This window comes from Schistocerca cancellata, chromosome 4 (genome assembly GCF_023864275.1).
Source record: "Schistocerca cancellata isolate TAMUIC-IGC-003103 chromosome 4, iqSchCanc2.1, whole genome shotgun sequence".
Classification (NCBI taxonomy): Eukaryota; Metazoa; Arthropoda; class Insecta; order Orthoptera; family Acrididae; genus Schistocerca; species Schistocerca cancellata.
The window spans coordinates 210,670,565-210,692,555 of NC_064629.1; the positions used below are offsets into that span (position 1 = coordinate 210,670,565).

General features: G+C 44.3%; 1 protein-coding gene across 1 annotated transcript in view; it reads right to left on the reverse strand.

The window, feature by feature from the left end:
- LOC126183751 (protein obstructor-E-like) overlaps positions 1-21,164 on the reverse strand; it is an 88,992-nt gene extending 67,828 nt beyond the window's left edge. The window contains exon 1 of the mRNA XM_049925973.1: positions 21,079-21,164. Coding sequence (XP_049781930.1) covers positions 21,079-21,127 — 49 coding nt within the window. The 5' untranslated portion in view covers positions 21,128-21,164. The remainder of the gene's footprint in view (positions 1-21,078) is intronic.
- Positions 21,165-21,991: the final 827 nt, after the last annotated feature.

Sequence of the window (21,991 nt, forward strand, 5' to 3'; positions counted from 1 at the left end):
ACATTAAAAAGTATTCTGCCACCGTTGCATCACGTAGCGGACAAGCAAGATAAGTCATAGTGATCTTCCCTCAAAAGTTAAACCTACGTACCGGTCCCAGATTCGATCCAAGATCTTCGTCTTTCGTATCCAACGCTCTAGCAACTGATCAATATGAGAACCCGTCAAAGACAGACCGCTAATTTTAACCTACACTAGTGACCATTAAAACTGCTACACCAAGAAGAAATGCAGATGATAAACGGGTATTCATTGGACAAATATATTATACTAGAACTGACATGTGATTATATTTTCACTCAATTTGGGTACATAGATTCTGAGAAATCAGTACCCAGAACAACCAACTCTGGCCGTAATAATGAGCTTGATACGCCTGGGCATTGAGTCAAACAGAGCTTGGATGGCATGTACAGGTACATCTGTCCATGCAGCTTAAACACGATACCACAGTTCATCAAGAGTAGTGACTGGCGTATTATGACGAGCCAGTTGCTCGGCCACCATTGACCAGACGTTTTCAATTGGTGAGAGATCTGGAGAATGTGCTGGCCAGGGCAGAAGTCGAACATTTTCTGTATCCAGAAACGCCTGTACAGGACCTGCAACATGCGGTCGTGCATTATCCTGCTGAAATGTAGGGTTTCGCAGGGATCGAATGAAGGGTAGAGCCACGGGTTGTAACACATCTGAAATGTAACGTCCACTGTTCAAAGTGCCGTCAATGCGAACAAGAGGTGACAGAGACGTGTAACCAATGGCACCCCATACCATCACGCGGGGTGATACTCCAGTATGGCGATGACGAATACACGCTTCCAATGTGCGTTCACCGCGATGTCGCCAAACACGGATGCGACCATCATGATGCTGTAAACAGAACCTGGATTCATCCGAAAAAATGACGTTTTACCATTCGTGCACCCAGGTTCATCGTCGAGTACACAATCGCTGGCGCTCCTGTCTGTGATGCAGTGTCAAAAATGGTTCAAATGGCTCTGAGCACTATGGGACTCAACTTCTGAGGTCATTAGTCCCCTATAACTTAGAACTAGTTAAACCTAACTAACCTAAGGACATCACACACATCCATGCCCGAGGCAGGATTCGAACCTGCGACCGTAGCGGTCTCGCGGTTCCAGACTGCAGTGCCTAGAACCGCACGGCCACTTCGGCCGGCGATGCAGCGTCAAGTGTAACCGCAGCCATGGTCTCCGAGTTGATAGTCCATTCCGCTGCAAACGTCGTCGAACTGTTCGTGCAGACGGTTGTTGTCTTGCAAACGTCCCCATCTGTTGACTCAGGGATCTAGACGTGGCTGCACGATCCGTTACAGCCATGCGGATAAGATGACTGTCATCTCGACTGCTAGTGATACAAGGCCGTTGGGATCCAGGACGGCGTTCCGTATTACCCCCCTGAAGCCACCGATTCCATATTCTGCTAACAGTCATTGGATCTCGACCAACGCGAGCAGCAATGTCGCGATACGATAAACCGCAATCGCGATACGCTACAATCCGACCTTTATCAAAGTCGGAAACGTGGTGGTTCGCATTTCTCCTCCTTACACGAGGCATCACAACCTCGTTTCACCAGGCAACGCCGGTCAACTGCTGTTTGTGTATGAGAAATCGGTTGGAAACTTTCCTCGTGTCAGCTCGTTGTAGGTGTCGCCACCGGCACTAGCCTTGTGTGAATGCTCTGAAAAGCTAATCATTTGCATATCCCAGCATCTTCTTCCTGTCGGTTATTTCGCGTCTTTAGCACGTCATCTTCGTGGTGTAGCAATTTTAATGGCCAGTAGTGTATATCATTAACGGGGCAAGGCGAATGTACTGTCAGTGCTAGAGTACACAGTGATTTTAAGAATACTGATGAAGCCGTGGACGTATTTCTAAAATTTCTGAGTGGACGTCATCTGATGGTGATATATCTCAATTTTGTTCAACGAGAATTTGCTCAATACGTTTTGCGGAGTAAGATAAGTAATGTTGATACTGTCTCCGATACTTACCTAGGCAAAAATGGAACGCCACGCAACATCATCTCTTCCACTTATTACGTCATATCAGGCTTTCCTCTCTTCCAAGTCATAGGTAGAAACCGAATCCAGTACAGATCCACTAATCTCAAAAAGAGGAAGAAAGCGGAAAAACCATATCACAGCACCGGTCTCCCACGGAGAAAATGAATCTTGCCGAGGCTGCTTGGTCTTTTATCAGATTCAGATGAGAGCAAGTGAGCTCTCAATTGATCGCTGTGAACATTACGGCACGCAAGGAGAAACGGCTGGAGGAAAGCGCAGCTACCAGCAAATGCCAGCGCGACCTATCTGCGCAGCCGCTTAACGGTTTCGCTCCGCGTCTCTGACTCAGCTCTCGTGTCCGCTGACCCTTGCGACAATATCCCCTTCTGTTCCTATACTACTTCTCTTCCCTCTAACAGCCTTACGTTTATTATGTCGGTGTTTCTTGTGATACTGAGTTGAATCAGTATTCTGAACACATTGTACAAAATGTCATTTCACTACATACGTGGACTGGTTACACTAATCTCAGACTTAAAGTCATTAAAATCTGTGGAATAGTCACGAAAAAATAAATGATCGCACTAAAGCAAATCAATGAAAGCACTATAGAGGAATCTTTAAAGGCAGGCATTCAAACCGTCAAAATAACTGAAATGAATGAGTGAATTCAATGGATCGAACATGTCGAATTATGATGAGTATTAAAAAATCAACTATATATATCTTCCGAAAAACTGTTAAAAGATAATTTCTTTAAGCGATTCTGTTATTTCGATCCATTCCAAAAGAACTTGTATCTAGATTAGCCAGAGTTGAGTCCAAGACGCGCACACCTCTCTCGATGGAATGTCAGATATGCCAAAAGTACTCAACGGAACTGACGTCAGGTGAGCTGTATGCAATACAGGTAGCCTCATAACCGTTTCCTGTTCCTCGGAAAACTTTCACACCATTCTGGAGCAATAGTGTGGTATACTGTCTTGCTGTAGATATAGGTCGCCTGTGGAGTGTTGTAGGCGAACATACGGATGTACACGATCGTACTGTAGGTTTCTGTATCTTTAGAGACATCTCTACAAAGGGCAATCTCAGAAGCTGGACAGACAAATAAAGTTACAAGAAAGGTAACTGAGACGAATCAGTGAGTAACAGAAGAAATACTTGACTTGATCGACACAATAAGGCAGGAATACAGCAATATAAGTCACACAGCAGTGAAAAAATGAGATGTACAGAGAAACTAAGGTGAAACGGATGGAGGAAAAGTGAGAAGAAATTGGGAAAAAATTGTCGTCGGAAGGGCACATTAAGCATATAGAAATATCAAAACAACCTCCGTGGAAGTCAACATTAAGAGTGCAGGAGAAGTTACGCTGTTAAACGTGGAACAGGAAATGGTCAGATGGAAATAATACACTGAAAGCCCCTACGAGAGGGTGAACTGTTTGTTGGCATGGTCGAAGAAGAAATTGAAGTTGATTTGGAAGACGTAGGGGATCCAGTGTTACAGAGTTCGGCAGAGTTTTGGAAGAGTTACGGTCAAATAAGGGTATAGGCATAGATAACCTTCCTTCGGTATTTCTAAAATCACTGGGAGATATTGCAACAAAACGGTTATTCAAGTTGGTGTGTCGAGCCTATGGGACTGTAGACATATCATCAGAGATTCTGAAAATATCACACGCACAATTCCGAAGACAGCAAGGGCAGACAAGTACGAGGATTATCTCACAATCAACTTAACAGTCATGCATCCAAGGTGCTGAAAAGAATAATATATTGAAATGGAAAAGATAGTTAATAGTCCCTTAGGTGAAGATCAGTTTTGCTTTAGGAAAGGCAAAGGCACCAGAGAAGCAGTTCTGGGTTGTGCTTGAAAATGGAGCAAGACTTATCAAAAATTGAGACATTTTCATAGAATTTGTCGACTTATAAAAAGCCTCGGCAAGATATTAGAAATTTTGATATAAACAGATGTAGCCTGTAGGGAAATACAGGTAATAGACTATATGTAAGATCCAATAAGAAACAATAAGAATGGAAGCAAAGGGACGGGTTAAAAAGTCAATAAGACAGGGATGCAGCAGTTCTTCCATACTGTTCAAACTGCACATCGAAGAAGGAATGACGGAAATGAAAATTAGGTTCAAGAGTGGCAATAAATTCAGGGCGAAAGAAAGTTAAAAAGAGGAAGAATTACAGGACACACTGAACCGGATGAACAGCCTACTGAAGAAAGACGAAAGCAATGAGAAACAGCAGAAATAAGCTTAGCAATAAAGTTAACATCAAAATTGGGATCACAAAGTAAATTAAGTGAAGGAATTCCGCTACCTTGAAAACAAGGAAGGTACAAAAGTCAGACTAGCACAGGTAAAGAAGACATTCCTGGCAAAAAAGATCTACTAGTACCAAACATTCGCCTTAATTTGAGTAAGAAATTTCTGAGAACGCACTTGTGGAGCAAAGCATTCTATGGAAATGATCGTGGACTGCATGGGAACCGGAGAAGAAGAGGATCGATGTGTCTGAGATGTGGTACTACGGAAAGATGCTAAACTTTAGGCGGGCTGATAAAATAAGAAATGAGCAGGTCCAAATGGCTCTGAGCACTATGTCACTTAACATCTATGGTCATCAGTCCCCTAGAACTTAGAACTACTTAAACCTAACGACATCACACAATGCTCAGTCATCACGAGGCAGAGAAGATCCCTGGCCCCGCCGGGAACCCGGGTGCGGGAAGCGAGAACGCTACCGCACGACCACGAGCTGAACGAAATGAGCAGGTCCTACGCAGAATCGGCGAAGAAAACATTCACAAGAAGATAGTACAGGATGATAGGAAACACGTTAATTCACGTTAGAATAGCTTCCATGGTACTAGGGGGAGTTGTAGAGAGTAAAAACTGAAGAGAAAGTCAGAGACTGGAATATATCCAACGAATAATTGAAGACAACGAGTGCAAGTGTTACTCTAAGAGGAAGAATTTGGCATAGAAAAGGAATTCGTAGCTGGCCGCATCTAACCAGTCAGATGACTGATGATGCAAAAGAAGGAGAAGATGTCAGACTATCAGAGTTTTCCTTTTATCACCGATAAAGGTACTTTAGAGAAGAGTACGTTCGTGAACGCTGCCCTGTGTTCAATCGCAGTGATCATCTAATTTGGTTGTGGGTGTGTTCGTGCCCTGCCATCAGCGAGTAACATAGCATACCGTTCCAGACGACCTTTATCATGCTTAGGGCGTCCAATGACGGTGTTAAGGCGTTCCTGCTAATCTCTGCGTCCACTAAAGTGCGGCGAGCGGGTGGCACACGTGTGAGTCGTTGGCTTCTCTACCCTATCACGTCGAGGTTGTTCTAGACCAGTGGTGAAAACAAAAAGGTTTTGTTTGTGGTTTATCACGAAATTAAATTTTTGTTAAATGACAACATTAGTTACTTTTTCTCAATAATTGCTTTTCCTCAATTACTAGCATTATGACACTATGTGGTGGAGATGAAAGGATACTCTTACTCATATAGTCCACTCATTACATACGTACTTTGTACTTTCTACCATACACACATGACGGGAAAAGTTAGACATACACGTGACAAACACTAAATATTTGATTGAAACGTGTTCTCCAGAGTGTAGAAAGTTCCTGCAGTAGACCATAAATTGAGTCATTTCTCACTTCGAAAGAGATAAATGAATTAATTGACGGCACCAAACAACAGTAACTACATAAGGTTACTATAGTACTCTACACAGTGTTATTATTATTATTTTATTGGTCAGACATAAACCATTAACAGTTTGAAGTGTACCAATTTCTGACAGTGCAGAAGTAAGTAATACAGTCAAGTGATTTACAAACAGTAAGTACAGAGCACACACTTTAAATTGGTTAATTTTAAATTGAAGTGCACAGTGCAGGGGAAGCAGTTAGCGCTAGGGAGAGGAGTATGCAGGAGGGAAATGTTTTTTAACAAGTGCCCACGCTTATTGTGGATAGTCAGCTTTCTTACGTGAGAAGAAGTTGTAGATAACATTCGCGATACAGTGGGAACTGCTTCAGCATTCATTCCAAAACACACATACACACACACACACACACACACACACACACACACCACGCACCAACTGCCAGAACACAACAGATGGAAAATAAATGTGCCACTCAAGATTTATACATGTGAAATTAGATTTTTTACTATGACAGCAATGAAAATAAAAACAAGGAATTGAATAGTTCTGGAGCGTGATTTATTACGTGCACTGACTGATAACAACTGAAGTACAAAAACGGTTGTGAGACATAAACAGTACCAATTGCCTCATTGACTCACTAGTACATAGCTTGATAAAACACCCAAAATACTAAATATCATTCATCTTTCATATCTTAATAAATAAAATTGTCCAACGTTTTGTTTTTCATTCTAAAGGCGCGAAAGTTTATGACTGGGAGGAGGGTGATTGAAGGGTGCGGGTACTGCAAAATATCCAATTGCACTTGGAGTAGTAGTTTAAAAAAAGTTGGGAGCCACTGTTTTATGGTGTGACAGCTTACCGGTTATTGTTGTCCATCGCTAAATTGACGACTTATTTGCTGCGTCGCGGCTCGCCTGTCCTCTGTCATTACTAACCAACGCAAAACGTAGCCACTACCAAACCAGGAACTGCCTTGGTCAGATGTCTAGGTGCAGCAACGTTCCCATTCAAAGTCCGGAGCTCGTGTTCTAGCGGCTAGTGTTGCTGCGTCTGGATCACGGGATTCCGGGTTCGATTTCCGGCCGGGTGGGAATTCTCTACACGGGGACTGGGTGTTTGTGTTGTCCTCATCATTTCATCATCATCATTCGTGACAGTGGCTAGATTGGATTGTGTACAAATTGGACTATGTAAAAAATGGGAATTTGTACGGGCGCTGATGACCGTGCAGTTGAGCGCCCCACAGGCCAAACATCATCAACGGCATGCCGTTAACGTAATTACATTTATTGATGATGAGAAGGACAAAGAAGCGACAGTGCTAACAGTCAAAATGATGGTATATCCATGCAAAATGTTAAAACTGAGAAAGTCAGTGGTGTGCAAATTACGGCAAGAGAGAGACGATGCAGAGAGGTATGGGGTGCAAGTGCAGAGTGGGCAAAATCAAACTGGCCCGGGAAGTACGAGGGCATTTTTTTTTCAGTCTCCGATCGGACGCAAAAGAGCACAGCGAAGATCGGATAACGCTTTGCTCAGATGTGTTGCGCGGTGTTTCTAGTATGACTGTCGATGGCGTCATGTTGCACTTTTCAGTTATGGGCGCACAGTGAGCATGTAAATATGCCTGAGAAAAATAGACTCCCCCGCCAAGAATGAAGTGCGTGCTAACATTCAATTTCTTCATGCTGAGGGGGTCCGCCTGATTTCATGCAGCTCACATCATGTAAATGTCACGAGTAACAGCAAAGTGCGGCATTAGTGCTGGTACTTTCAGTACAATTCTCGACCGCATAGTACAGCTGCAACGTAGACCCTCCTGCATCGTTTTCCATGGAAAGTGTATGATCAACCACAATACAGCTCGGACTTGGCTCCCTTTCATTTTCATATCTTTGCTCATACAGCATTTTGGTACGGAAAACTGCCGGAAAGCACAGGCTGCTACCTTCTATGACGAGAGTATTAGAAAGTTGGTACCACACACTACGACTGGCGTCTAAGTTGCAGTGGCGAGTCTGTAGAGAAGTAGCTGGAAGGTGTATCTAAATGTTGCAAATGAAACATATTTGATTTTCACTGTGGTTTCAATTAGCGATCGATCGGATCTTTTTTTTTTTAAAAAAAATAAATAAAAATAAAAATGAGAGAGAGAGAGCCCTCGTATTTCATGTACCTTAATATAGGCAACCTGTTGCGGATCTTAAGTACAGTGAGATATTTCTGAACCAGTTTTGTTTTGTCCATCCGCTATGAGCCCAAAGAACAAGAAGAAGTGTGCACACATATCCAATAACCGATATGGATAGGTGTCGTATTAGGCAAAATTTAAGTGATTTCATGAAAACTACAAAAAATACCGAATTTGCGAGAACTTCGGGGCTTTTGTCGCACAAGAAATGCACTTTAAGGATTGCAAACAAACTCTGAGAAAAAATTTTCTGTCTGTAAGATTTGTTTCTAAAAGAAGCTGGGTGAAAGAGTCGTATTTTGAGCGAACAAGACGACATACTTTCAAAAGAAGGCTCATTAAATTTTTACGAAAAAGAATAAGTATTAGAATCATAGCGCCCAGCAGCTTATTCAGAAGAAACGTGAATTGTCATACAGTGTCTGGCCAAAAAATGAACCACCCAGGAGAGGAGGAAACGGAATGAAATTTCGTGGATTGAGACGACACGTGACGTTATTTCAGTGATTGTAAAATCGAATCAGATTTACAAACAACTTGACCACTGTATCCTCTCCTGAGATAAGCTGACCCACAACTATTGTAACTGCTTCTTGATATCCTGAATACTGGAACTGCGAACCAGTTGACGTCCGCACTGGTCCAACAAATACCAGGTGTACAAGTATGGAATGCGCATTTTTTCTCTAAAAAACATGTTATATTCAGAAGAATGATAAATAGTGCTTTATTCCAAAGATGCTTCATTGTTTGTTAACATTTTTCTCATCCTTTGTGCAGTTTTTGAATACAACGCCAGTAAAAATTTTACCCTTTGGCTGCGAACCATTCATCGAGTCATTTTTTCACATCTTCGTACAAACCATAGCGCTACTCAGCAAGTGTGAGACCCATCGACGCAACAAGTGGTAACTGGATGGAACCAAGTCTGGTGACTAAGCCACATGGGGTAGAACTTCCCAGCCGAATGCTTCCAACGTATCGTGAACCGGTTTTGCCGTATATGGAGGAGCATTGTCGTGGAAAAAAATGACTTTGCTTTGTCTCTTTCGGTATTATTGTCTTTTTTCAAACAACGAAAGGTTCAAATAGGTTAATTTTTGTTGATAACGTTTAGTATTAACCGTTCCCCCAGGTTTTAACAGCTCGTAATAGACCACACCCCTCTGGTCCCACCAAACACAGAGCATCGTCTTTCTGCCAAAGCAATTTGGTCTTGCGGTCGAGATGAAGCAAAAATGACTTCCTTTTGTACCGAGCGAGCAAAATGTGACGTGTGTTTCTGTGTTTTCCCATTTCGCTGTCGTTCAAATCGTGTGGTACCCATTTACCGGTCTTCTGAATCTTTCCCATCTCTCGTAGCCGATTGGAAACAGCTTGTTGACGAACGCTCAATTACTCAGCGAGCTGTTTTTGTGTTTGAAAGCATCTTCGTTCAACAATGCTTCCAATTCTACATCTTCGTATTTTTTCGGCGGCTTTCCAAGTTCCTTGTCTGCAACATCGAAGTCGCCATTTTTGAAATGCGGAAACCACCGTTCACACGTATCTCGCGATGGAGCATGTTCACCAGAAGCTTCTCGATGTAATCGGTATGATTCAGCAGCAGTTTTCTTCAAATGAAAACTAAAAATTAATGCTGTCCACGAATGCTCTTTGTCCGGTATAAATTTCGACATACTGGGCCCACCAACACAACCCTGTGAACACAGTTTCCCAATTCATCCCTCAATTATGACGCAACAAAATGGTGCAGTGTCAAAACTTTATATCACAAACTGCATTGGCGCGTCGTCTGTTGTCTGAAATTTGAGTTTCGTACTTAAACACTTGGTATTCTATCGAGGACGGACCTGGGGGTTCCTTGCTGGCCACTGGAGTAGCTCAACATCTAGTAGGCAATTCATACAGACACGTGACGCGTGTGGAAGAGCATTCTCCTGTTGAAAAATTGCGCCATGATACTGTCACATTAGAGGTAAGACATGAGGACGAAGGATGTCCGTAACGTGCCATTGTGCGTCAGCGATGGCTTCCCACTGCATGACCCCAGGAGTAGCACCGTTGTGCATTCCCAAGTATTGGATGAATTGGACCCCTCTCCCCTGTTCTTCGCCGCTATACTCACTGCGATTCGTCGCTGAACACACTGTGACACCATTCATTAGGTGTCCATGGTTCTAGGCGCTTCAGTCCGGAACCACGGTGCTGCTACGGTCGCAGGTTCGAATCCTGCCTCGGGCATGGGTGTGTGTAAAGTCCTTAGGTTAGTTCTAAGTCTAGGGCACTGATGACCTCAGATGTTAAGTCCCATAGTGCTTAGTGCCATTTGAACCATTTGTACATGGTTCTCGCGCACGGTATCACTTCAAACACAGCCGTTTGTGTTGTGGTGTCAACGGCAGCCTACCCGTGGGACAGTAATTCCTCCGTCTGGCTGCTGACATTCTCTGACCAGTAGTGTGGGATGACACAGAATGTTATAGGGAGCCCGTTATTTGTTCTTGGATGGCAGGCGCAGATGTGAAGTAGTTACGAGATGCTTGGTGCAGAATACAGCGGTCCTTCATTGAGGTGGCCAGAGATGGTCGGCTGGAACCTTGAGAAGTATGCCTGACCTCACGTTCTCATGCAGTCCAACATCGGGCCACTGTCACATCCGAATGTCCCACAAATCTGGATATTGCTCGATTCTTCCAGCCGGTCAAATGGAGACCGCCAATGAGGTCCCTTTCAAACACTGTCAGATGCTGATAACTCTGTCTCCAACGAGTACGCAGCACTTGTATGTCCTCCGCAGTGATCACTCAACATCATGCTGTTCACACCCCTTATTCTCCTACCTGGCCTGGTAACAACACCAAACACTGACAGTATTTCTGTACTTTGGTGACCGTTGTACCTATCACAGAGAATTGCAAATATTTGATATTTACATATCCGTAAATTGTGTGTACATGTACTATGTAGCATTGACATCGTATCACGTCTTCTGGGTGCTTCACTTTTTTTTGTCAGGCAGTGTATATTACACGGTGAATAAATGTTGTCATGTGTGCGAGGACTGTTATGAAACAAAATTGTCGGTCAGTGTTTAATTATTGCGTTGTGTGTGGTATTGGCGCGTAGCGTGCGAGAGTGCTCCATTTATAAGAATATTTGAGTGTACATTACCACTGCCTCCTCGTTTTTCTTGCTTGAACACGACGGTGTTGCCACAGAAGTTAGGTCTTCTGTTACTTTGCCAAATAATACATTCCGTCATAGCGGAACATCATCCTTCTCATCACCATGTTGTTGCCCACGTCAGTCGCCTACGTTGGTGGTAGTTCCTCCAGAAACGAGGTAGACCTACCCACGGTAAAGCTCTGACGTGGTGCCACATGAAAAGTAAAATGTAATTTCTGGAGCAGAGGCTTCAATTTTTTTCGATACACACGATTTTCTGGACGTTAATTGGATCCGATTCTTGTAGGGTGTGCAGTGGAAGTCTTACAACATCGCACTCAACACGAACAAGTCACAGCACGCTTTCTGTGTACATATACACCCGTCTACGTGTGTACTGCAGCTAATACACTACTGGCCATTAAAATTGCTACACCACGAGACGACGTGCTACAGACGCGAAATTCAACCGACAGGAAGAAGTTGCTGTGATATACAAATGACTAGCTTTTCAGAGCATTCACACATGGTTGGCGCCGCTGGCGACACCTACAACGTGCTGACATGAGGAAAGTTTCCAACCGATTTCTCATACACAAACAGCAGTTGACCGGCGTTGCCTGGTGAAACGTTGTGATGCCTCGTGTAAGGAGGAGAAATGCGATCCACCACGTTTCCGACTTTGATAAAGGTCGGATTGTAGCGTATCGCGGCATCGGTGGGTTATAAGGGTAATACGGAATGCCGTGCTGGATCCCAATGGCCTCGTATCACTAGCAGTCGAGATTACAGGCATCTTATCCGCATGGCTGTAACGGATCCTGCAGCCACGTCTCGATCCCTGGGTCAACAGATGGGGACGTCTGCAAGACAACAACCATCTGCACGAACAGTTCGACGACGTTTGCAGCAGCATGGACTATCAACTCTGAGACCATGGCTGCGGTTACCCTTGATGCTGCATCACAGACAGGAGCGCCTGCGATTGTGTACTCAGCGACGAACCTGGGTGCACGAATGACAAAACGTCATTTTCTCGGATGAATCCAGGTTCTGTTTACAGCATCATGATGGTCGCATCCGTGTTTGGCGACATCGCTGTGAACGCACATTGGAAGCGTGGATTCGTCATCGCCATTCTGGCGTATCACTCGGCGTGATGGTATGGGGTGCCATTGGTTACACGTCTCGGTCGCCTCTTGTTTGCATTGACGGCACTTTGAATGGTGGACGCTACATTTCAGATGTGTTACGACCCGTGGCTCTACCCTTCATTCGATCCATGCGAAACCCAACATTTCAGCAGGATAATGCACGACCGCATGTTTCAGGTCCTATACGGGCCTTTCTGGATACAGAAAATGTTCGACTGCTGCCCTGGCCAGCACATTATCCATATCTATCACCAATTGAAAACGTCTGGTCAATGGTGGCCGAGCAACTGGCTCGTCACAATACGCCAGTCACTACTCTTGATGAACTGTGGTATCGTGTTGAAGCTGCATGGGCAGCTGTACCTACTCAATGTCCAGGAGTATCAAGGCCGTTATTACGGCCAGAGGTGGATGTTCTGGGTACTGATTTCTCAGGGTCAATGCACCCAAATTGCGTGAAAATGTAATCACATGTCAGTTCTAGTATAATATATTTGTCCAATGAATACCCGTTTGTCATCTGCATTTCTTTTTGGTGTAGCAATTTTAATGGCCAGTAGTGTAGTTTGACTTCCTCCGATCTATATTGCCGTTGCTGTTGATCGATAATCTGCACAGTATTGGGTATTAGAAAGAAGAGTAGTGAATTGTTCTGCAGTAAAACTTTTTCCTAGAACTGACAGTGAATCAGTGCTTTGAGATTTTGTCTCGAATGCCAGTCAGACTCTTTCGACCTCACTCTACAGTATCCATACGGTTCAAAAGGCTTGAAGAGACGTGCCTCCCTGTTCGGCCTCCTCGGCCGTTTATGAGAACTTTGTTGTCACACTAACATTTATGAAGGAAGGCCGACATGTATTATCTCACGAGTTAGGGGATCCTTGGGCCTGTGTGTGCTTGAGTGTCATATCATACTAGAAGACCAGCAGGAAACTTGATCCATAGTAGTTACCGTATTTCCTATCAGAGAGACAAATGCAACAGTGTGCGACAAAAATTTCTAAGTAGTTTATCTTGCTGTTTAGATATAGCGATTACAGGTTTAAAAAACTGTATTTATCATTACACAGTTCAAATTAAACCTCAAAAGAAGTGAGTGCTTGAATATGAAGACACACCAGTAGCAGTTCGAGAACCCTGAATCGTAAACGTTTTCTGGGAATGCCCGCCACAAGCACCAGAGGCACTTAAAACCATTCGTCCTACATCAGTTCTCTCATCATGACAGCACCTCAGAACGTTCATCGAAAATTTTCAACGAGTGTTTTCCTGCAGTACGGTTTACATTCTTCAGGCTGCCTCTGACAGTCTGATCTTGAGCCATTCGACTCTGACTTGATACTATTATAGACCCTAGAGACGACCTTCTGCAGAAGTGTAACAGTTAGTATGCTCATATATCAAAAAATACTTGGAAAAAAGTTCTGACAGACCCATTTAATAAGGTCAAAAAATTTGTGGAAAGGAAAATACGTAATTGGGACTGTTTCGCAAGGCTTTACAAGAGCGGTTTGTTTGCTCATGCTCGTAAGTTCAGGGATCTTCGAGATGCAAGATAAAAATATCATTGCGTTCTGGATACATTGTGGCATCGTAATTGTGGCGGGACTAAACGAAACTCATGACATTAAGGGCACGACAGTACGATAAAACCTGGTATGTCTGCACAAGTTGCTGCGTGCAGGCGTCTACGGTACGGTGGTTCTGTGCAAACACTGCGTCTGTTTTTCTACAGTATGCGAGTTGCAGATAAGCAGGATGGCACAGAAAACGCGTTTGCACATTTGGATGACTTTAAAGTGACGTGACAGAAGTTGGTGGGATAGTGATATGGACATATAGAGATGGCGCCAGTATTGCTTGCGTGAGGTATATACAAAAGGCCAGTGCATTGGCGGAGCTCTCATTTGTACTCAGGTGATTCATGTGAAAAGATTTGCGACGTGGTTATGGCCACACGACGGGAGTTAACAGACTTTGAACGCGGAATGGTAATTAGAGCTAGACGCATGGGACATTCCATTTCGGAAATCTTAGGAAATTCAGTACTCCGAGATCCACAGTATTAAGAGTGTGCCGAGAATACCAAATACCTCTTACTACGGACAACACAATGGCTTATGACCTTCACTTAACGACCGAGAGCAGCGGTTGGACCGTAGACAACTGGAACCGTGGCCTGGTCAAATGAATTTCGATTTCAGTTGGTAAGAGCTGATGACAGGGTTCGAATGTGGCGCAGACGCCACGAAGTCATGGACCCAAGCTGTGAACAAGGCACTGTGCAAGCTTCATAATGGTGTTGGCTGCGTTCACATGGAATGGACTGGATCCTCTGGTCCAGCTGAACCGATCATTGACTGGAAATGGTCAGGTTCGCCTACTTGGAGACCATTTGCAAATTCATGGACTTCATATTCCCAAACGATGGAAGTTTCATGGATGACAATGCGCCATGTAACCAGGCCACAATTGTTCTTGGCAGATTTGAAGAACATTCTGGACAATTCGACAGAATGATTTGCCCATTCAGATCGCCCGAAATGAATTTTATCGAACATTTATGGGGTCAGTTAGTGCGTAGTGTCCTGCACCTGCAACACTTTCGCAATTATGCACGGCAGCAAGGCAGTGCACTTCCAAAGACTTGTTGAGTCTATGCCAAGTCGAGTTGTTGCACTATGCCGGGCAAAAGGAGGTCCAGCACGATAGTAGGAGGTATCCCACGACTTTTGTCACCTCGGTGCAATGCCTCACAAACAAGAGTCCGTTTACCCGAGAGAATCACGGAACTGCTGAGAGGGCACAAGCGGATCGCAAGCTATAGACGGGTTGTCCCGAAAGCGTGCGGAGGACGTTAGCAGAGAGAGAAGCCGTAACGGCGCGGCGCGAGTCTTTCACAAGACGGCTGTCGGTGGCCGCTTTCTCCTGGCAGCGCTCGCGACCGCCGACCGCCGCGCATCGCAAACAAAATACGTGCCAGCCCGCCGTCTGCTGTCCGTGTGCTTTCCTCCGCCTCGCACATTTCTGCCATCTACACCGGAGAGCGTCGTACCGTTTTCCAAATAATAATCTGCCGATGTACTTCAGAACCGGCTGCGGCGTTTTCAAACAGCTAGTAGTGAAGCCAGCGTTGTCGTAAAAATAACTCTACCTTATGCAGGTTTTTCTGTTGGGTTGGAAGTCCCGTTTACAATAAAGTCGCAAGATATAAAGTCAGATTTGAAATAAATCATTCTCGGCTCTGTTCAGTCAACCATTTCGGTGCTCACTTGTTTTGATATAGGTGCCCTATGAAACATGTATGGCTCTGAGCACTATGGGACTTAAGATCTGAGGTCATCAGTCCCCTATAACTCAGAACTACTTAAACCTAACCAACCTTAGGACATCACACACATCCATGCCCGAGGCAGGATTTGAACCTGCGACCGTAGCGGTCGCGTGGTTCCAGACTGAAGCGCCTAGAACCACTCGGCCACACCGGCCGGCTATGAAACATGTATCGAGTTCACTGCACGTATAATTTTGTGCCTGTGTCCAGCAGTTGATTAAGAGACGATCAAAGAGTTTCTGTTCGAAGGCCATACAGTCCAGAATCGGTATGCCAGTCAGGACGAATAGCCGTGAGCATTGAGGCGCGTGAAGGACTGTGCAACTACCCGCTGCACATCCTCGTCCGACAGCAATTGTCAACCCTGCAAGGCCTTTTTTAAGGGACCGAAGAGAAATCAGGGCTGTAGGGCGGGTGCTGGAGTGTCTCCTGTTTGAGTTGTGGTAACTTCTGCGTTATGACATTTGCGTTATGGAGACGTGCGTTATCACGAAGTAGCAGCACCCATTGTCGCAGTTTTCATTCCGCAACGGTGGCTTTCGAAAGACATGCTGCCCCACACATATTCTTCATTCTCCATGGATGTCTACCGATGTTTGTTCTTCGGCAGCCAAGTGAAGAATAACAGCACGTTGGTCGTGTTTGGACCCATTTCGTAATAACGCCGCCATAGTTCACTTTTCCGCATTTACTGCACGTAAGTAGGAAAGACACGAATGCCACACTCACCCCTTGTCTAAATCTCGTTGCTTGTACGCTCGCATCGGAACCGTGCTGCGTTGCATATACGCTGAAGCAACGTCTTCAAGCGGAAAACTTTTGATCGTCCTTTATACATACACATTTGTGGTGAAGCAGCTCTAATGGTATTCTCACTGTTCCGTTTCAGTGCTATGGTGAAACGAGCGTCGTCTTAGTTATACTTCTTCAATAGTGGAAATCCACGACTGTGTGTTTAACACGATGTGAACGAAATAAAAACAGCAACCAGCCACCATCTTGTGAAACCGACATCTTAGGTGTTCATTCGTCCTCTTGAAACGGTCTCGCTTGTCCTAAAATAGAAATATATTTCCGTAGCTGATTACTTTCGGTTGTATTACATCGAAATGCATGCAATCACTGGTAGAAATTAAAACAACTATGATTAGTTTCTTTCTTATCGTTCATATTGCCCACATGTTCATATTGCTATTTGAGAACACCTGAAAAACTTCCCGGATGAGTTTCAGTGATGTGTGACATATAGTATATTCCAACAGAAATGCCACGCGGGCTAACCGCGCGGTCTCAGGCGCCTTGCGTTCGCTCGGCTCCCCCAGTCGGAGGTTCGAGTCCTCTCTCAGGCGTGGGCGTGTGTGTTGTCCTTGGCGTAAATTAGATTAAGTAGCGTGTAAGCCTAGGGACCGATGACCTCGGCAGTTTGGGCCCATAGAAACTTGTCACAAAAAATTTTCCAACGGAGTGGAAACATTCCCCGCTCTGGGTATAGGTAAGGTAACTGCATTTGGAAGCACACTGCAGGCGAAAGTGACCTTCATCATTGTTCACTCTTATGAATGTTCCTTCAGTCCCCGCCGTAGCTGAGTGTTTGTCAGCACGACGGAATGTCATACCAAAGAGGCCGGGTTCGATTCCCGGCTGGGCCGGAGATTTCCTCATCAGCTCAAGGAGTGGATGTTGTGTTGTCCTAATAATCATCTCATCCTCATCGACACACAAGTCGCCGAAGTGGCGTCAACTCAAGAGACTTGCACCAGGCGAACGGTCTACCCGACGGGAGGCCCTAGCCACACGACATTTCATTTCATTTCAGTGTTTCTTCACATGAAAGACAGAAACCAGAAGACTACATCAAAATTTCGTAACCATCTGGAAATAAGGCTTTCGAAGATTCAGGTGAGATATGACCGAGCGCATGGAAAAAGATAAAGGCGCTGTCCCCGTTGTGCACGTATTCTGCTGGCGAGCTGAAAGTCTTTCGCAAAGGTGTTCAGTTGGACGTCTTACAAATTCCCTATTGTCTCAAAGCGTTACAACAAAGACGCGAACAAGTAACTTAAGTAATCTTTCACCCGTCTGTTTCACAGAACTTTTCTTCCTGACGTGACTGCTTAGTTGCTATAGACGATGCAAAGCACAGAGCATTGTGATGGTAATTTCTAAACACTTCTGAATGGCTCTGATTCGTTATGGATAGCCGGCCGCGGTGGCCGAGCGGTTCTAGGCGCTTCAGTCCGGAACAGCGTGACTGCTACGGTCGCAGGTTCGAATCCTGCCTCGGGCATGGATGTGTGTGATGTCCTTAGGTTAGTAGGTTTAAGTAGTTCTAAGTTTTAGGGGGCTGATGACCTCTGATGTTAAGTCCCATAGTGCTCAGAGCCATTTGAACCATTCTGGATAGGATCAATATTTAAGGAAGTAAACAGTTATAACTATTCTTTATATCGTAACTTACATAATACCAGCTATTGTAGAATCCGCTCGGTTACGTAACTACAATGAAAGGAAAAAGATGTTATTACTTCACTCTCTCAACCCCGTTCCAGTCAAAAGGTCGCCCAGCGTGCATAGACGAATTACAATGTAATGATCAGTGTCCCTCAAAAAGCAGCTAATACGTTAGAATGTCCTTGGATATATCAGCACACTTGACATTATTGAAGCCGTTTCAAGGCAAAGTAACAAGAACGAAGGAAAACGCTGGCACGGCCTCCGGAGCGCGTGTCCTTCTAGGGGAAGTTGTCCGCCGCCTGCAGTGTCTCGCGACGTGTTCTACTTTATGCAAGTCGTCTGGCTACAGAATGACCTTTGCTTCACTGAATCGCTCAGCGAACTCCAATAGGACACGCGGCGTCGGGTGTCACGTGACCTAAGATCCAGTACGAGCCAAGAAACATATTAATTCCTCCAACGTACCTCTCGCATAATGAATGCCACAATGAAACAATAGAAATTCGTGCTAAACCATAGGGGTAACGAAAATCCTTCTTCTAGCGTAGAACCAGCGAGTGGAAAATGAAGGGGGTAAGATGATCCTGGTACACGATGTAACTTCGTCAAACACCGTGCATGCGGAGAACTGATACCGACTTTGCGTTCGCATTTATACTGCAGAGTGACAAACACTTCCAGCTTTTTTCATGGTTGCCATAGAGGCTGTTCTTGGCAGAACAGTGGAAGGCCAAAACTTCCTAATAAAATCCGTGTGTTGTGCTATGAATAGCTTTTCTACTTCACCAATACGCATTTCGAAGCACATTTTCTTGATCAGGGCTTCAGCTGTCTTCTTTGGAAATGTATAATTTTTTTAAAAAACAATGTAAACAACATGTGTGACTTGTTCCAGTGGGGCGTCATACAAAACATAAAACAGCAAAATTGACAGATAAGCGTCTCTGGCGTGTCGCAATCAAGGCCCTTCCATGAAAACTGAATACTAGTGATGAAACCGTTCGAAATGTACTCTGGTGACGTAAAAACGCTATCGAAAAGAGCATATACGAATTTTATTATTATTTAAATGACATCATATCTGCTTTCAGCTGTTATCTCTGTCCAACGTCAACGTGGAAGTCAAAAATCTTATGCTCAAAATTCAAATGGCTCTGAGCACTATGGGACTTAACATCTGAGGTCATCAGTCCCCTAGACTTAGAACTACTTAAACCTATCTAACCTCAGGACATCACACACACCCATGCCCGAGGCAGGATTCGAACATGCGACCGTCGCAGCAGCGCAGTTCCGAACTGAAGCGCCTAGAACCGCTCGGTCACAGCGGCCGGCTCTTATGCTCAAAAATGGCATAAATGCTGAAATTACAATAGTAAAACAAAAACAGTAAAAGCTAAAAGTAAATATGACGTAATTAAAAAAATTATACAGTAGAATCTGTGGACCCATATTACAAGAAAATTATTTTATCATTATATTTCCCAATAAATACATTGTTCACAGTGCAAAAATCTATTTTTACAATCATGCGGAACAGCTTTGCACCGTCACATGGCTGTTTTTATCTTAATTTTCGAGTGTGGGAGTTGCATATCACAAGCACCGTAATTTCTCTTAACTTTTATGTATGAAAGTGAAACAGAAGGAAAGCGAATAACCAGCTGTTGAGAAATGGCAAGGTCTCAATAATCGTCTAAGATAAAGCCTGCTTGTAAGAGAAATTCCAGAAATATTATTGCAATAGCACTGGCGCAAATTATTCCTACGTATACAACTATATAGATACAGATATGATAATTGATGCTCAAGAAACGAGTGCCTAGTCAACTCGCTGACTGCGCAAGAAAAGCTGCTTGGAAACCGCAGTATAAAAGACCAACCAAAGGTGCAATAATTGGTTTTTGTTTAGTTCGCACTAGAATGTCACTTGCTGATGTGTCTATCAGCGGACATACATCTTCCCTAAAATTGAAGTAATTTACGTAATACATTAGGTAACAATGAATATTGATTTAAATTCTGAACTGCAATTCGCGGACAATAGTGAGCCATTAATGTCATGCAAAATATCTTTACGCGACGAAATAAATATTTTTTCTGTTAATTTTCCGGTGTCATGGTTATGTATCAAAAGAAAGTACCGTAATTCCTTTTAATGTACGAGTAAAGTAAAATATAAGGAAAGAAAATAAGTTGCTGTTCAGGAATGGCAATGTCTTAACAATCGTCTAGGATAAAGCCCACTTGCAAGAGAACGTCTGCAAACATTGTTGCCATAGCATCGGTGCAAATACTCTCCAAGTACAGAAATGTGATTATTCAGCAAACGACTATGTAGATCTGTTCAGTAGTGCTCAGTAAATTAGTGCCTATTAAACTCTTCGATAAGGATAGAAGCTGAAGTAACGAATTACAATTTGTGACTAGGCTGGGACTTGAATCCAGATCTCGTGCCCACTAGGCAGATGTGCTGTCCACTATACCACCGTGGAATTGTAGCCGACACAGCTGTACAGACTACCCTAGTCCAGGGCCCTCCCTAACACAAATTCACACTTCAGCCCATCATGGCACAAGTTTTAATTCAGTGCTTCAGGTTCTACCATGGTGGAAGTTAAAATTGAGACTCAGTATATCTCCAGGGAAATGTAATCCCATCGGATCAATAGATCACCTACTAAACTCGTTGACTGCGTTATACCTGTCTGCTTTGAAATACACAATATGAAACCTCAGCAAAATGAATTAGAACAACTTTTTTTTCGCTACTCGTTGAAGTACCATACGTGTTCTCCAAAAGTCGAGCAATTTAGTAACTCACGAATAATAAAGCAACAATGAACCGCGATCTAAATTCTGAACTGAAATTCGCAGACCGCAGTGAACTGTGACATTTAAAAATTAGCGGTGCTGTCTGGTGTCAGATACACAGGTACGATAGGTGGTCCTCTCGCCTGCGCACAGCCCCGCAGTTCTGTGACCATCGAGCGTTCTCACAGAGTCCGGGAAGCTGTGCTGCGGAACGAGAGGGAGTCTCACCGACGAAGGCGAGGAGCAGGATGGCGGCGGCTGCTGCTGCGGGTCTCATGTTGCTGTGCGACGCGGCGCCGGACTGGCCGCGGCGACCTTGCGGCTGCGCTTATACACGCCCGCCGCGAGAAAGTACCGGTAGGCGGCCTTTCGGCCAGCGCAATCTCTGAGCCCGCTGCTCCCTAGCCTTTTGTTGTCCACGGAACGCACGGTGGGCGCCCCCGACGACATGTGTACAATTGTATACCGACAACGTTAACGACCGTCCTTTGCCGAAACCGAGAGCGTGAACTTTATGACGTCTCTAATGAAAAAGAAATACCTCTCGAAGAACTACCCTCTAGAAAAATCTAATAGTGCAGGCGCGAATCCAGGGTTCGACCCCGTGACGGTCACTGATTCTTGAGGCTCTTTTTGATCTGTCGTTGCAACTACAAAAATGCGTGTTTTTTTTCACCAGACGCGTTTCGCTTTATTGAGGTAAAGCACCACCAGTGGTGGTGATTTTTCGGCTGATTTCTCGCTTACATCGGGATATACGGTCTGCTAGCACATCAGTGTTTCTCTGTTTCTGACACTGATAATTTTCGTCTAATTTTTAGATGTTCTGCAGCACTAACCATTTCTCACGCCACACTTTTATGCATAAAAGTGTGGTGTGAGAAATGCATAAAAGTATGGTGTGAGAAATGCATAGCGCTGCAGACATCTAAAAATTAGACGAAAATTATCAGTGTCAAAAACAGAAAAACATCGATGCGCTAGCAGACGGCATTTTCCGATGTAAGCGAAACATCAGCCTAAAAATCACCACCACTGATGATGCTTTACCTCAATAAAGCGAAAAGCGTCTGGTGAAAAAAATCACGCATTTTTGTAGTTGCAACGACAGACCAAAAATACCCTCAAGAATTATAAAGCA